The sequence below is a fragment of the Aulonocara sp. 'chitande type north' Nkhata Bay genome, linkage group LG9 (assembly GCF_057382095.1).
Source record: "Aulonocara sp. 'chitande type north' Nkhata Bay isolate Kocher_YH1m ecotype deep benthic linkage group LG9, A_spYH_male_GT1.1, whole genome shotgun sequence".
Classification (NCBI taxonomy): Eukaryota; Metazoa; Chordata; class Actinopteri; order Cichliformes; family Cichlidae; genus Aulonocara; species Aulonocara sp. 'chitande type north' Nkhata Bay.
Window position 1 is genome coordinate 14,768,077 of NC_141352.1, and position 18,393 is coordinate 14,786,469.

An 18,393-nucleotide genomic window follows, 5' to 3' on the forward strand; every position below is an offset into this window, starting at 1 on the left:
AGATCCTGTGATACATTTTTCATGTTCTTGGAGACTCCTTCTTGCATCAGAAAGTTTGCTCCTGGGCTGAAGTTGCTAAAGCAACTAATGCTGCACAAATTGGGACATTTGAAATCTATGCTACTTTTAGATGATATTCCTCAAAGTGGAATGCTTAATTTCTCCGGCTCCATACATACATAACCATTTTTTCTGAAGGCCTTGTATAAGTGTGCATATGTGTCAAGCAGATCAAACTGATCTCCCTGTTGGAGCTCAGTCTGGGGGGAGTTATTTTTTTCTCCTTATCTTTCCTCATGTTGTGCATTTTCCATGTTATACCCCTCTGACCTGTCTTCCCCGTGTGATGTTTGTGTAATGTATGTATGGTCGGAAGGGTAAGATGGCGCTGGCACGGCTGGCAGCCTTAACCCAATTTCCCTTGGGATGAATAAAGTATGATCAATCAATCAAGATCCTGTTGAGACTTTTCAAAATAAACTGAATCACGTGAAAGAGTATGCAGAGTGTTTACGGATGAGAAGCAAAAAAGAGCCGCCAGGTGCTAAAAAATAAACCTTAGACTCAAACGTTAGAACAGGCTTTTCCCCGCAGCATGCCGTGTAATAAATACTCACAAAGAAAATGGCGGCCGTTACAACTTATGTCTAAAAATGTATCGTTTCATGCATCGGTTAAAACACTCGACTCCAGCTACATGACGCGCAGCTGGAAAAACTTCACGCAAGTCGAACTGCCCGAGATTCACAGAATTTACAGAAAATGTTACATTTTTGTGATTTATATCGTTATCGGGACGATAGATGTTTTATATCGGGATATGAGATTTTGGTCATATCGCACAGCCCTATGTGCGTGCATGCTTTGCCCATTTGTAATTACACTGCAGAAAACTACTGCAGTGTGCCTTTGTCAGCCAAAAAGGCCTTTTTTATTACCTTGTTTACTTGACAACAGTGCACTATTACTTCAGTGTATTCAATGTTCTTCATCACTTAAAGGAACTAAGCCATAACTTGTGCTTTAGTTCATAACAGGAGCACAAATTGCCAAACCAAATATGTCATAACTGACTTTCTCCCTCAGGAGTTGCAGTTAAAACAAAACAAAGTGCTGAGATTGAGGTTATTTCAACATCTGGCAGACGCCCCCACATGCAGAGACATCACCTAACTGTTAACAACACTTGGTAAACAAACTCCACTCTTAACATGATACAGATATTGTTACTCTGTGATTTTTCTTTGTGTTAACATATCGCAAGAATGAAACTGCTGAGCAAGTTAGCTTTTAGCAACCGTTACTCAAACCAGAGTCAAAAAAGGGCTGTTTTTATCTACATACCAATAGCCTACACATTTAATGTTTTATAGCACTATGCCCGTGTCAACCTGTGTGTCAGAGTGGATCATCTACACTCAATGACCAAGGTATACCATGGTAGTACCGGGTTAGGCCCGCTTTTGCCTGTAGAACTGCCTTAATTCAGGGTTTTAGAATGGTACCTGCTGTTGTAGCTGATTTCCTTCAAAGTTAGATGTGTTTTGCATTCGTAGATGTGCTTCTGCATATCTTTTAGAAAGTGGTTATTTGAGTTACTGTTGCCTTAATATCAACTTCTAGCAGTCTGGATATTCTCCTCTGACCTCTGGCATCAATAAGGCATTTTCACTCAGAGAACTGCTGCTCACTGGATATTTTCTCTCTTTCACCCTATTCTCTGCAAAATCCCAGTAGATCAGCAGTTTCTATGAAATACGCAGACCAGCCTGTTTCCTCCCCATTCTGATGCTCGGTTTCAACTTCAGCAACTTTAGTCTTGACCTAAATGCATAGAGTTTCTGCAATGTGTAATTAGGTGTATCTGACAAGGTGGCCAAAGAGCACGTGTGTTTTTGAACAACAGTGGAGGTCTTCAGGACAAAGTAAGGGGATTTGGAGATGTGAGACAATCTGTCATTACCACCTGTCACTTTTAGTGCAAATTATTATTCAATAATAAATCCACAGAACACTTATGTATTTTCTTATTTAAGTGTGACCTCTTACCTGCAACAGTAAAGCCCCAAATTCATCTGTGATGTCCTCCATACCCGTATTATAGCTTAGTTCTAAATTCTTGACACTGTGACAAAAATACAGGACACGGAATCTTAAAAAAATAACAAATACTGAAAAAAGAATGCAGAACAATGAGAAGAGGATGAAAGAAACAAAACAAAACACTGTATTGTGTTTCAACGTCCAATGACACACCGGCTTGCTCAATCTTCGCTTTCCATCATCACTTCTGTTGTGGCAGCTACGCATATCAAAGACTACACAACTGTATGAATTTTTATTTGTTCATATTTCATGTTTGTTTACTAAAAACAAACCAGTAAGCGGAGCAAGGAAACTCTCATGGCTCAATGAAGAAAACTTCACAAGCTGATTTTATACATTTGGTCACTTCTCTTTACTGGTTGGCTAGGAGACGAGGAGTAAGCAAAAAAAGAAACAAACACAAAAAAACCCCCACTTCCATTTATTAAGGATAACAACCAAAGAAAGACTAAAGAAAGTAGAAATAGGGGATTGAGAAGAAATGAGCTAACTAAACAGAGCTGTGAGAGGATAAACAGACCAGCAGACCTATCAGACTTGGGGACACACATACACATGTGCGCTTCTTAGAGAGGAAAACACATGTAAACAGCAATTGAATTCACACACAGAAGAACTAGCTGCCCACAAACACATTCACAGAGATACACACTTTTCAAAGCACTAACACACAAACATAACTACACATATATAAATATATATATATGTATGTAAACAAACACTAATCTACCCAGCATAATCCCATGGTAACATTTTTTTAGGGAGGATTTCAACCAACACAATATGAGATCAATTGAGTGCTAAGCTGTATGGAGGAAAAACATACGGGGGCTGATAGGGCGACTCTTCAAAGCCCAAACATCACAATGCCCAGTAATCTGCATATGTTATTACTTCATCTACATTTATAATTCATTAAATGAAAATCAGTGAATCTGAAAACAAAAGAATACGTGTAAAACTATCATAAAAAAGTATTTTATATAACCCATGCCTATTCTAAGTGCTGAAAAGAACAAAAGGTCAAGTAAGAGTTATAGTGGGTAAAGAAAGATGGAAAAGCCTTGGGAAACAAACAGAAAAAGTCATCACCAGCAACTCTTACAGAGAGCCAAAAACTGATTGCCAGGCTCCTATCTCTTGCAGGCAAACAGACGGACAAACAGTGTGTGCCGGTTCAAAGGCAGATTACATATTAGCTGGGGGAGAAAAAAAAGAGCCCACGGAAAGGAAGGACAAAAGTATAGCTCCTCTTAAAGCCTGGCAGTGAGCAACAGAGTAAAAATGTGGCAACATGTGAATATGAGATGAATGGGTTTCTGTAGCTTAGCAATGTGAAGTGATTGGGGCGCTAGTGTGTGATTGGAGCAACACTTATTATGCTGTTAAAAATTCTACTAAAAGGACAAAAAGAAACAGAGAAAGGTCAAGAGGAAGGCAGCGTCAAAAGATAATGTTCTAGGACAGTGCTCGTCTTAACAATCATCACTATTAGCATTTTTAAATTAAAAACTGTGCTGTTTACTAAATTACTAACATTATGGACATTCTGTTGGCATTTTGGGAGTCAGGCTGGAAACTGAATGAATCTCTGGATCGTGTTATTGTCTGCGTGTCTGGCTCTGCAGCAGCAAACTGGGCATGAGGCGCTGAGCAGCCTGTTTAGCTCATTTCAGAGTAGTGCATATCAGCTTGTTGGGAAATGTTTTTACACTTTGAAAAAGATCACAACAAAAGTGAAGTATTTCATATTTTAAGACAGCCAAATCTCACTTTGCATTTTCTGTGTAGGTGTAATGCTATTCCAATGATATTTTTCAGCAGCTATTTCTTCGGGGGACGTTGAGTGAGCATGGATGGTCTTTTCAGGCAAAGAGATTGTTTCATATCCATACACCCACACGCATTCACTACAGGGATTTGCCACAAGAAAACCGACAGTAAAACACTACTGACCTCTGAGCACCTGATCTTAAGTACCTGAAGACTGAATGTCTTACTTAAGGGCACAAAACTGAGGGAGACGTGAGCCTTGCTTATTTCTTTTACCCGGTGCTACATCTGCAGCCAGTTAATGTCATAAAAACTGTTAGTGAAATGAAATAAAAAAAACAATTGTTTCTGAAAGTGATATGTAGATGAAATGTGACTTTAATAAAGCAATATGGACTAAAGCATATGCATTATGCTCATATGAACATTTTTAGCACAGGGGTACCTATCAAGCCCAATTATCGCCAAATAATCACCAAATAATACTATAGTTTGCTAATCTGATCAGTGCAAACAACAGATTAGGATTTTATGTCCGTAATACTGCCCAATACATCTGCCCAACATGGACTTTGACCTTGGCATTAGGGATATTTGGATAAGCTTTTGCCACCTGCATCCAGGACTTTATGCTGTCTTATAGGACTGGAGTTTAACAGTCATTTTGATAAATTCAGAAGAAAGTGTTTTCCAAAATGTCAAAGAATTCCTTTAAAATATAAACCATAAATATCAGAAGTAAGTCAGAACCATATATGAGCTGTGTGGCATTTACCTGTAGCTGTCGCTTCTGAATCTCCTCCACCATGATTGCAAGACATTTGGTGTAGTCCGTAAGATCCTGGTCAGCTGTTTCTATCAGCTTGCACCCCTACACACGCACAAATATCAATATATTAAAAACAAATCACAAAAAAACAAGCAGGCAACAAAACACAATCCAACAGATGTACATAAACATAGATAGTGTAACAAATACCTAAGATAAGGGATAGGGGGATAACAGAAAAACTGAAAGCGATAGGGAGATGGAGAGAGGTATAAATCAGTGTTTTACTGTTGTCTGGCTGTCTTTGGCTTGTGTTGCTGAATAATGTAGAGGTTCCAGTCAGTGGCCCTAAACTACAACAACCATGCTCCGGCTTACTTTCCTTCTGTCTCTTTCTCTCTCTCCACAGTGTCACTTTCCTCCAAAACACAGCGACTTTGCTACTTCACTGACACACACACACACACACACACACACACACGCAGTCATATCAAACTTGTTCGCTGTGCTCTGTTTGATCCCATCCATCCTCCCTCTCCTCCCCTCCTCTTCCACCAACCCTCCACCCCCCATCTCTCCCTCCCTCCCTTGCTGATGCTTTTCTGTTTTCTCCCTCCCATTTATGCAGAATTATTCACCGTTTGCCAGAAATCTCTGAAGGAACAGCTCGCATTTTCCCATATTTCTGCTTCAAAGGCATTACCATAACAGACTGTTTTTCTCTCACCCCCCTCAAAAAAAGGCATTTCTCTCTTTTTTTTCCAGACAACCTGTGTGATTTTTGTGAAAAGGGTCTAATATTACAGATAGCTACAGAGAGAGCCGGGGGAATCGTGAGAAGAGAAAAAAGGAGAGAGAAACAGCTGAAGACATCAAATAATCTGTGATGGGTGCCTAATCATGTGTGTACGTGTGATGATACCGAATCTGCATTTCAAACTGTAAACAGTGTGCATCAGTAGCATCTGATCAAAGTGACACAGCACAAAGATCGCACAGGCACTGTATTTTGTTTTCTCTAAGGTGTGGGTGTGTGTATGCATGTCTGACTTGCCCTGTATTAATTATTTATTGAACAGCGCTTGTGGGTTGACATTTTGCTTGCTATAAACAATGGAAAGTCCCCTTCATGAAATCATTTGCATTTTATTTTTATGACCTTGAATAGTTGAATCTACATGTACAAATTTCTTGCACAGTGAGGTACACAGGGAGTAAAGGCTACAACGAAGAATGTCAAAGGGGGACTCTGGAGAAGCACTTTCTTGTACCTGGACCGTGTTATGTTAAATCTGCAAACTTAGTCACCTACAAAAAATGCAGATTGCTTTGTCCATTTCCAATATCCTCATCCAAAGTTTAATCTTTATGTGTAGCTAACCCTTTTCAAATGTTATTTTTGTGCATTTATCCCGTTTCTAGTAGTTTTGTATGGATTTTTTTATCATTAGTATTATAATATTTCATGATCACTGATTAATGAAGACTTTTTAAAATATAGTGTTGATTTTTAGCAATGATTAATTTGAAAAAGTGAAGAAGATGCTCCTCCATCTAAGAATCCATCCTCTTAACTGTTAAGGCCTCAGTTAGGACTGATTGGCTGCCTTGCAATCACCGGTTACTTGAGTGTTCCCCTGAATGGTTGTGAGTGGTTGCTGGTAGTTGCAGTGAAATCACTTGATAAGCCCCACACATCCAGGCTCAAAGGCCAGTCAGTGACCCTGGTAACCACCGGTTGCTAGGGAAAAATGTATATTACCTGACTGGATGGTGAGTAAGTTGTTTGCTGTCACTACGTGGAATTAATAACAAAGAGGTGTACGGTGCTGCACTAAAAACCTGCACAGCTGTAGCCTGTTGGAAAGATGCCAATGTGTCTGCAAACATTTGGCAACTATTTGCTAGGTGGTTGTGAAACAGTGAAGACTGAAAACTGGTAGTTTAGATTGTTTTTTTTACTGCTGAAACCAACATGTTTCAAAAGATCTAATATTTACTCTGAAGGCAAACGGGCTCTATTTCACGTTTGTGTTGCATTTCTTCGAGTTTCACTATTGCTCAGTGCTAAGTTTTTAAGTATTTGCAGATAAGTTGGCATTTTCCATGCAGACTACGGCTAACCGTGGCATTGTGCTAGCGACCCAAACAAATACAAGCACCCTATTTGCAACTGATTTCAACTAGCAACAGTCGACAATCTCCAAGAGTCACTTTCCAAGCATTCAGGGAATACACATTTTTCCCATGAGACAGGACATTGCTGAAATCATTCTCCAAGCTTGTGTGACCCAAACGTTATCAAATTCAGGGTCGTGAAGGGACTGGAGACTATCGCTACTGAGACTGGGCAAGAGGTGTGGAACACCTACTGGTTAATTTTGAAAACATTTGTGTGGGATGTGATGTATGACTCCGAAAATATTTAGTAAATGCGAGTGTGTGAGATTCAACCCAAAGATAAATTTGTATTTATAAATGCTAAGAGGCAAGTGCTCATAGAAATGATTACATTTTCCTTCAAATATAGGTCACCTGTGTCGTGCACACCTATATCATCACAGAGAGTAGACTTTCAGCTGTGCACTAAGCCAGGAGGTTGATCCTCTCTTTAGCCCAGGGGGCACAAGCAGAATTCTAAATTTTGACTTGCCAGGTGACAGGATGGTTTTCCACTTTGCCTCAGTTTATCTGATGCAGGCACGAACTGTGTTCAGTGAAAATTGGCTTTGAAGCTGTTCCTGAACCCTATCGGATATTTTCACTACAGAATCACGTCTGTCACATCTAATGCCAGGCCCAAAAGCGCAGCCATTCAGTGACCTCGTCTCCTGCATGATCTCAAGATTCTCTGAATAGATTACTATCATGTAGTTAAGCTGAGCATCTTCACAGCCTATGTAATTTTGCATTACTCTTGAAAAATGATTTTGTTTCTCTTTTTCTTACTCTTAAGAACATTAGTTTTTTTCACAGAGTGATAAATTTCTTTCTATCTTCACTTCTACAAGCCTCTTTTCAGAAGTGACAGATACAATGCTTAAAATACAGAATAAACTGCTGAATGTCTCCCTGTGTGTTAATGGCTGGGTGTGGTGATTTGAGTGGTCAGTAAGAAGAAAAATGCATTTAACATTTACCATATACAAATTACCGTACTAGGCTTTTTAGACAAACCAGCTGCTCCAGATGTTGAACTAGGCTACCCTTTGTTTCTTGGACTAATCCACTATAATTTCTAAGCAACTACCTTTTTTTCTTTGTACATCCAGATGCTACAACATGTGTTATGGACTCTCCCTACAATCCTACTTCTTCTGTATGAACACCTGTAGGTATAAGAGTGCGTGCAAGTTTTGTTCCACTTACCTTGTCTGCATAGAAAGCTTTGACCTCTGCTGTAATGGAATCAAAATCCCCACTGATATAGTCGGGGAGAAAGCTGGATATAAGGACAGAAAGATGGGGGTTAGTGAAAAAGACAGCGGGTTAAGATTGCAAGAATGACAGAGCCAAGAAGTGAGAGTTAGAGATGGAAAAGAGAAAGGACACTGGGGCATGTGTCAGCTCTTTGATCTGTGCAGCGAGGGAGAAGAGTGACGCCACCGGGACAGACGAAGAGACATGGAAACTGACAGGGTGAATCTCTGTGGCACCGAGCCTGGCCCTGTCACACACACACACGGCTGACAGAAGATATACATAGATTGATGGGAAAGTACACCCAAACAAACGTGGCAGAATACAGAAGCAAAAGTTCATGTTGATACTGTGATAGTTAGGTGCATAAATGCAAACGCATCAACAACAGATTGGATGCAAATTACTCATTAGTCACATCTAATAAACAGATCACTGAGTTGGTGTCCTTCTCACACGCGCAAGCAAACAGAGCATCATGTACATGGTGTTCAGATCTTGAAATATTCCAGCACACGGGATGAGTAGATTCTCCATTAGAACTGTGCATCAGTTTTAATAAACAGAGGTCACAGTGTGATTGGATGTTTTGACGCATAGGATCAAGTAAAGACTATGTTGCTCTGAACTGACATCAGTTATGTTTTAGAAAGGTATGTGGAATAATGATAGGAATCTGACAGAGCACACAAATAAATTGCACGATAGTTGCTTTCAACTAAACTTCCCTTGTAAATCATTTAAGTCTAGTTGAGTTTCTATCTTTAAAGGAAAGTATCAACAAAAAAAGCACTGAATGAATGAATTGAACCATAAGTTAAGCTTCGTTTTAAAATTTTTCAATTAAGCTTGAAGAATAATCACCTCGACTTCCAACTTGTATTAATGCTGACAGCTTATTATTATGCATGAAACAAATGTAAAAAGAATGAAAATAAACCTGAGCTACTTTTGTCAATTTTATTCTTGAAAGTTTATGGTTTGGTTAAAGAAGAGCACTTTCTATATAGCCGCTTATAAATGTGGATACATGTCACAAATGCACAAACAGGCACAATAACTCTGAACTAACAGGATGCAGAAATAGCATGTTGATGCATGCAATTAAAATGATTAGTGCAAATAAAACTGGTCAGGAGTTTTGGGGAAATACGAGCGTGCTCAAAGTAAACTTTTATATGTATTTCATTCATATGAATTGAACTGTTTTCTGAGGCAACCTGCAATCCCCAGAGTGTAGGAATTAACAACCAGCCACTGCTGAATAGAAGATTCCTGCCGGAGAGTAACAGATAGCTCTCTGTTTATTCATTTGTGTGTATGTGTGTGTTTATGTGTATCGGGCAAAACCACGCAGGGATGCAGTGGCTGCTATCTAGAGGCATTAACAGGTCTGACATTACGATTTCATGGTTGGTTGGGTAGCGTGTTTGTGTTTGTTTGTGTGCATGTGCTCCTCTAGCAAGAGGCGAGAGCGATGTTCCAGTTGGTTGAAGAAAGAGATACATAAGGATTATTCCCTCCCTCCTCAGGATTCCCATTTACACCAACAAGATACAGGAAGACAAACACAGGAAATGTTTGCAATCTGCTGCCACATACATGTGCGCGCACACACACACACACACACACACACACACACACACACACACACACACACACACACACACACACACACACACACACACACAGGTTTAAAGACAAACAAGCACAATTCCAACTGAATAAGACAAAAAAAAATATGATCAAGGAACAAATTTTTCATCTTGAGATAAACACACAAAATATGCATAAATAGCAGCAAATATGCAGGTACACACAACCAAAGGCTATTTCGCCTCCTTCTTATTATACAGAACGCCACAATTGCATCTTCATTCAGAAATAACCTTCATGTGACAGATGGAATGAGCTGTGACACTGGGTCTGATCAGAGCTTTACACAAACGCATACACACACATGCACACACAACCACACGCACATTCCTTTGTGACCTGTGTGCATGACACCATCGGCGGAGAGTAATTGACCAGCCAAGATTCTAAATTCTGTATTTGTGTCTGTGCACATGAGGGTAAATGCTGTTTGCGTGTTTGTGTGTCTGCATGTTGTGCGCCTGACAGTCTTCACTTCCACATTAATGTTAACTGACACTTTAATTTGGATGGGAAATAGAGCATTTTACCACCAGTTTGTCTGAGCACCGAGTGGCAGGACTGGCTGTGTGACCTTTGCCTGTGTTTGTGTGTATCTCTTTGTCTGTCAGGCAGCTTGTGCGTCCCTCTCTCTCTGCATCGTCTGCCTGTTTTTTTTTTTTTATCATGAACAAGTTCTCACATAATGCTCTTCTCTTCACGGTCTCTTCAAATCATCTCACACTTTTGCACTGCAGTTCTAACTTTTCTGCATAATTAAAGCGACTCTTCAATCTAAACACTGTCCTTAGAATCAACATCTAAGGACAGAAGAAACACCTTCTTTTTGGATAGATGTGTTATATTTTCCACCTTTCTTTTTCTGTCTTTGTTTTCTTCAAATTGGGTCTCACTGCTTCCATATGACCACTTAATTACAACCAAATGTTGTATATGTTATTTTATTTTCTTGTAGCTTTCACCCTCTCGTGAATCACAACATGATAAACACTCTTCTCCCTTTTTCAGGTCCTTTTCATCACTTGAGGAGATGTGGCTCTGATTACTCCTCTCATCTATCGCATCTCCCAATCAGAGTAGAAGAGATGATGAAGAGGTGGAGGAATTGCTTTGGATGACATCATTACATGCCGTATACATAAACAACCAAAACCAAAGCGGTATGACATGCATAGCACTAGATAGACTCACAATAGCTGATGTGATCAGTACACTCTCTTACACACACACACTTGCATACAAATGTGGACACATGACAAAAAACATTTGACAACAAATCACATGACATTTTTTGGTCAAGTGTTAAAATGGAACCTCAAAAATGACTCTTTGCTTAGAAGATAGGAGGGACAGATAGTGGACGATATAGGCACGGTGCTTTTAAATATGACAACAGGTTTTTTGTATTGTTTTAATTACCTTAACCAGACTGCTAAAAGGCTATTTTTACTATGATATGATATAATATCTTATAATATTTGTTAAGATGCACTGCCTTGTGGCGACAGAAAAGCAACAACCTAGGAAAGGCAAGGTATACAGAAGAGCATCTCTGAACACATGTTAAACCTTGAAGTAGATGGGTGATAGCAGCAGAAGACCACACCAGGTGCCACGCCTGTCAGCTAAAAGCTAGCAGGAGGGGCACCTTACAGTTTGCATGAGCTCAAAATTGGAAACTGGAAAATAGAAGATCATAAAAATGTTGCCTGATCTGATGAGACTGTCTCTATTGCAACATTTGGATTGCTGGGTCAGAATTTGATGTAAACAACATAAAGCATGGATCCATCCTGCCTTGTACCAAAGGCTCAGGGTGCTGGTGGTATAATGGCATGGTGGAAAATTTTCTTGGCACAGTTGGGCCTCCTAATATCAACTGAATATAGCTGAGCATCTTTTAAATACCACAACCTACCTATAAATACATTATACTACCTACAATAGTACTGATGCTGACTACGTTCATCCCTTTATGACCACATATTTGATTGGCTGCTTCCGGCAGGATAATGCACCATGTCACAAAGTTTAAATCATCATGAACTAGTTTTTTGTGTATATACCTAAGTGCATAAACAAAGATGGGTTAATTGTGAAGATATAAATTATTAGTTAGTAAAGACCAGTTACATAATTCATCTTTATGTGGTCGATAACTATCTGGTTTCATAATGGGTAGTTATGCAAGCACAGGCCTTAAAAAAAATCAATCAGTGTTAATAGAGTTCTTATTATCCCACTGCAGCAAAGATTCTAATTATCAAAACCTCAAAGCACGCGAGTGTGATCTTACTTGCATGTTGGTATACGTGTGTGTCTAACACGTCTACGCATGTCTATATCGACACACCGCAAACCCTCCTGTCTCGACGTGGCATGATGCTGAAAGCATACATGTGTACATCTGAAAAATTAGATTTCTTTATGTGATTCAATTGTGTCTGATCCCAAAGTTAATAAGTTAAATATCTGCAGGCTTCTAATAACCACATACCTGTCATACCCAAACCACATCTTCTAGGTTTATTAACTCTCTGTATTACTCTTAGGGCTACTAGCTGTAGTATAAAAAAGGACAGTTGTAATTTTAATTATCCTTAATTGCTACAATTCTAATACAATAAACTTAACAAAATGTAGCACACCGCATTATGTAGAAACAGAAGTGCAAAGCTCTCATATTAAAAGGCAAAGCCCAGTTCCCTGTGCTCATCAACTCGACTCAGCATGTCAATTTCCAACACAGAGCAATAAACACTGGGGAGGATTTTCAATCAGTCTGTAATAGACAAACTCCATCAGGAGTGTAGCAGAATCGCAGGTGAAGACAGAGCCAGTTTTGCGTTACGAGTTATACGTAGTCCTGCTAAATAAATTGCTGGTATTTGACCCTGATTTGGTCAAAGAATACCTGAAACTCAACTAAACAGTTTCCAAATGTATGAATACAACCTACATTAAAAAAAACAGTAAAGGGACTATATAATATCAACATATTTGTCTTTTAAATCCTTTCTGATCACATCTGTATTAGAATTCAACCAACATGTGGTTTTGTCTACATCACACATGCAGGTACTTTCCTGTCAGGCACACATAAAGAATAAAAATCGTGAGGCGTCAGTGGAATGTAGAATATATGAAAATGAGAGAAATAAAATGAAAGGCTGTCAAAGATATCTATCCAACACTCAGGCTTATAAAAAAGTACTTCTGCTTTTGACAACTTCATTTGCTGAGGCGGACAGCATTATCTTCAACAAACCAAAATGAATAGACCTTGATATGGTGATATAACTACGCTATAAAATTCACTTTTACATACAGACTAGTCAAACAGAGACACAATAACACAAGCATATGTTCTCATATTTTATTAACATCACATACACCACTAGCTGCAAATGTTATAAACTGCTTGTGTTCAATTACCTCCATCCACATTTAGCCATACTCCTCAAGCTGTTCATACAGCTCTTGGCATCATCCTGTCTCACAGTGTTAGATTTGATGCAGACATTATAAACAAAGTCAATTTATTTGAAAGAGGCAATTTATTTATTTATTATTTATTATTATGCAAGAAAATCCAACCATCAGTGTCAGACCTGATGGAAAGGCAAAAAACCCATGAATACCCATGAAGTTTATTTATATGAAGTCAGATGCTTAATAGTTAGTGTTAGTGCCCAAAGACAATTAACAATATCATTAACAATATTATAGTACACAATATCATAATGCAGGATGATATAACTAAAGCCTCAAATATTATAATTATTGTGATCGATATTTTAATTGCACAATCCCAATTCTAAACTGGAGGGAAAAATATTATCTCATTTTGAATTTGATGGCTGCAGCACATCTGTGGAAGGCTGGAAAAGTAAGTGGTACTAAAAAGAAACGGCTGGAGGGACACTTTGAACATTTAGCATCTAATTAGATTAATTGGCAACAGGTGAGTAACATTAAAATGCTCTTTTTATACCCAGTAGAGAGGCAGAGCTTCTTAGAAAGAAAAATCGCAGGAAAAAATAAAAATTGTTGGTCACTGTAAAATTGTGAAGTGAATATTTCATCTACAGTACAGAATTAAAAGAATCTGGAGAAATCTCTGTGCAGTGGACAAGACCAATAATCAATAGGATAATAATATAAAAAAAACAGGCATAGTTATGTCCTGGAAATAACTGCATGGGCTCAGAAGTCATTGTCTGTGAATCACTGTTTGCCATGACATCTACAAGTGTAGCCTAAAGTTCTAGCTTCACTTGGAGAAAGCTCATGTAAAATGGACTGAGGCAAAGCAGAAACTGTTCTGTGATCAGATTAATAAAAATTAGTTTTCTTTCTTTTGGAAAACTGCATCCACCAGATGAAAGAGGAGAGGGACCAGGTTTTTTACAATATCAGTCCTCAGTTAAAAAAGCATGCATCTCTGATGGTATCTGGGTGCATTACTGCCTATGAAATTGGCACCATCAATGCTGAAAGGTACATATAGCAACATATACTAGATGACGTGTTTTTTGAGGCAAATTCTTGCCTGAAAAAACTTTCAGAATACGCAAATACGCAAACAACCAAACACATGACCACATACATACAGTAGATACCTGCATCTATTACAATAGCATGGCTTCATAGTAGAAAATGACCTTTTTTCCTGTTTCTCCGCCTTTGCTTTACATTGAGTTTTTTCCACTGTACTGTGAATAAAATACAGGTGTATGAGATTTGCAAATCATTGCATTCTGTTTTTATTCACATTATACACACTGTCCTAGCTTTTTGGGAATTGGGATTATAACTCATTACAGCTGTCTAAACAGCACTGCCTTATAAGTAAGTGCAGTGTTTTGTTATATATATGAATATATATTTCTTATACATAGTATGCATATATTTAAGTAGCCATAGTTTTCAGGGTTTTCCCTTAGGTAATAGAACCTGGTACCAGGTACTTTTTCAGTACCTACTTGCCCAGTGTTCCAAGTGATCCAAGCAGGTACTAAAATATGACGTTGTCAGACTGCACGCCACCAATTGGCTGGTCAGTAAGGTTACTCGATGAGTCATGAGAGCATCTCGTTTATAAAATTCAGAATTGCCATTTTTCAACCAGAGACATAGCAGCAGGTATCGCGTTGCCTTGACATCTACCTTTGTTGTAGGGTTTGTTTTACATACTAATTACATCACGGGACAACAACAATGTACATTAGGTAGTAAACCCTGTTAAGTCGTGGTGATCCATGGTGAGTTGATCCAACTAGGTACTAATACAAAAGGTTCTTTTGATTTAAGCAGAGCAGGGCTGAGCGCATAGCAGTAATCCACAACTTGTTGTTACAATAAACAAGATTATTTACATTCTCAGGAGTGGCCCCAACAGACTAAGAGACTTGGAGAGTATAATCCCAACCTAAGGTGGAGCAAGATAGAGGACAACTTAAAAACGTAACATGGACAGAGTAAAAAGCACATATGCATAAACAACACTGTCGGGAATATTTAGGAGATCTAAGCATGCTGCACTTAAATATGTAAAAGGAGAATTGGAGATGCAATACCAAGAAAAGAACAAACAGCTGACCCAAATTTCTAAGAAATTAGCAGTTGGTTAAATAGTATGATTCAGGGCGTGCACATCAGAAAGAAATGTATTTAGGTTTGAAAACAGAGTTCGAGAAATATATAAACTTCAGCTGGAAACTAGCTAATAGAAACTCAATAATGCATGATATTAGAATGTTTCTATGTCTTACATAAGCTTGGAGTGAACACTTTAAAATAAGATTGAAAAATATATATATATATAGATGCATGCTTCATGGAGAAATCAAAAATATGCACCGTTTGCCTTCTCTCACCGAGTAGAATCATTGTCGTTTGACTCATCATGAGAGGCAGAGAGCCTTAGCCTGAAGCACCCCCTCCTCTCTACATCCCTAATGTCTACCATTAAGCCTGTTTTGACAGAAGATTACGTGGCGCCTTTCTTTTAACTGTAGGAGGCCGTCCACCCACTCTGCTCTTGTGGCAGTACAGAAGAATGTGAAGGTTGACCAGAAACATTATTCTCATTATTCTTTGATGGAAATCATAGTCACAGCCACATATGTGGAAAAAACCCTGCAAAGTCTCACTTCACTTTTTATGGTTTGACATCGTCCACATTTTGAAGAAGGCATTAATAAAATCGCATTGCTGGAAAATTTCAATTTCGAATGTCTCTTGTCTTCACTGGCAAACAAAGCAGAAAATATGGTCAAACTGAAGGACAAGAAAATCCATGAAAACCCCATTCTGCAACTCAAAGATTTACCCCCCACATCCCACCACCAGACACTAATTATGGCCAAAAGGATACTCACAATTATTTTAATCAATATTGAGATCACTACTGTTTCTCACAACCTTACCTTGATTTTAGTGACAAAACTGTTTTTAATGGACTGTCATTTGACTGCTGCTTTCACATCCATGTTGTTCTACATTCTTACTACAGCAAAATAAAATTGGTCCTCCAAATTCACCTAAATTCAGTGCATCTCTAAAAAATAAAGAAAAAGAAAAATCGCTCAGCTTTCCCATTAACCTTGTTCTACATTCCCGTTTATTAAGTCCCTCACAAAATAGAAAGTGTTTCACTTCGTACCTGCATAATTATGGATGTGAAGAAAAAATCCAGAGAAAAGTATTCAACATCTGTGAGATCCGTTTTTCCCTTCCATGTGATGTTTTGCATATTGTACAGTGGAGGTATTGCCAGTTAGAGTAAATCATTGCGTGAGGGGATAACATATCTTTGGTTGATCGGAAGTATTTGCTTTGAGAAAAAAGCTCTTTACCTTCTGCTGTTACAGACATTGGAATCGATGATTGTTGTATGCCCGACTGTGAAATGCATAAGTGGAAGAGGATGGATTGATGAATGGATGGATTTGTCTTATGATATAGTGTTACTCATCCAGGAAACATCAAGCAGCATAGTTACAGTGCACAGTTTTGACTGGCACATGCAGGCACATCATCAGGCATAGTTTTAGGGTTTCTTTTGCTTTGCATTTTAATTGGCTCAGCAGGCATTTTTTTTAATATTACTTAATAATGTTCATTTAATTGTAGGAAAACAAAATTATGATCAAGATTCAAATTCGACTGTGCAGTCCTAGTCCTATCGTTCTTCACTATGGGGGCACGAGTATGAATGTGCCCCCATAGTGAAGCAGTGCAATTTTTCTGGATTACTTGCAGGAATTTGAAGGGATTAATCGTTTTATGAGTCTGCTGATCTCCAAGTGAGAGTTTATAACACTGAACTAACAGCTTTTTTTATTTTTGAGTGCAATTTGCTCTGTATGTAAATGAATATTAAAAAAAGAAAAGAAAAGAAATTCTGTAATGTGTTTACACATAATTTGGGGAAAGCTCAACGTGCACTCCCACATTACTATAGACGAGCATGCCCACTGTATGTACTACATCTTTATCTTCAACTTCTCTTTGTTTTCAATACATTTCTTCTGCTTTTCTCTTCCTATTTATCTCCCTCATACCTCACACTGCTGAATCTTATTTGATTCATGGGAAAGTTGCTGCTCTTGTCTGTGTTCCAGCACCGTTATGCTCTCATAAAATTTGGCTTTGATTGATTACCTGCATTTCTTTATCCCTTCCTCCTTTTCTATCCCTCTCTGTAGTCCATTAGTTATGGTAATGTTGGGTTAAATACATCTTAACTTGCTGGTGATTGATTTACACTTCCACACCCATAAGCATCCCTCCCTTTCTTCCCTCCTTTCCGGCACCCTCCCAGCACTGTAATGCATAACTTTTGAGGACAGATGGTGTTGGTGTTTGGAGCACTCAGGCTAAAAGGCGGGCATAGCTGACAGCTCCACTGTACAGCCTGCTGACAGAGCTCGAGCTGAGGGGTCAGATGATGAATCTGCTGTGTCACACAACTACACAGAACTAAGTGCAATGCTTCTGCCATCAAGACTCACATGGCGTATGTGACAGACACACAACATAGATCTATATATCTATATATATAGCTTGCTTTATTTCTAAAGCAGAGCAAAAAACACACAAAAGACAGTCTTACTAGCTTATTAGAAATGATAGTTGCTGTTTGAGCATTGTCATAATATATGGTAAAATGCACTGCAGTCAACCTGCAGCATGCAGGTCTTAACTCACCATGTTTATAGTATTGATCAGATGAAACTGTCTTACTCAAAACACTTTGTTATAACACTGAACTGAAATGGCAGTTTTGTTGTTTCATATTTGCAGCAGTCATTTGTAACTATAATTTTTTAGCTATTACTGTGGCTGGAAAATAACATTTTATTGGTTTTCTGCTTACATTTGTCCTGATCATGCAACAGTGCACTGGCCATAAATTAACATTTTTAATCAATCCAATTATACTTTTACTCTTCTTTTATTTCACTCATATTTTTCTTGTTCTTAGTCTGTTTTGCAGAGTTACAGATAATACAGGTAAGCTGTTATTTTTGAAAAAATTGCTAAAATTTACAACACTACACACAGCCACTTCATTATGTGGCAGGATGAATGTTATCCCTCGGTCCAACCCACTTTCAGCCTGGCCCATTAGGGGGCGCTGGTATAAATAGTGGCCATTTGAG

General features: G+C 38.5%; 1 protein-coding gene across 2 annotated transcripts in view; it reads right to left on the reverse strand.

Moving 5' to 3' along the window:
• tpk1 (thiamin pyrophosphokinase 1) overlaps positions 1 to 18,393 on the reverse strand; it is a 99,841-nt gene that overhangs the window by 42,940 nt on the left and 38,508 nt on the right. For both annotated transcript variants that reach the window (XM_086306023.1, XM_086306022.1), the window contains 2 exons: positions 8,018 to 8,090; positions 4,655 to 4,750 (listed from right to left, as the gene is read on the reverse strand). In XM_086306023.1, the coding sequence (XP_086162149.1) occupies positions 4,655 to 4,750; positions 8,018 to 8,090 (169 nt within the window). The remainder of the gene's footprint in view (positions 1 to 4,654; positions 4,751 to 8,017; positions 8,091 to 18,393) is intronic.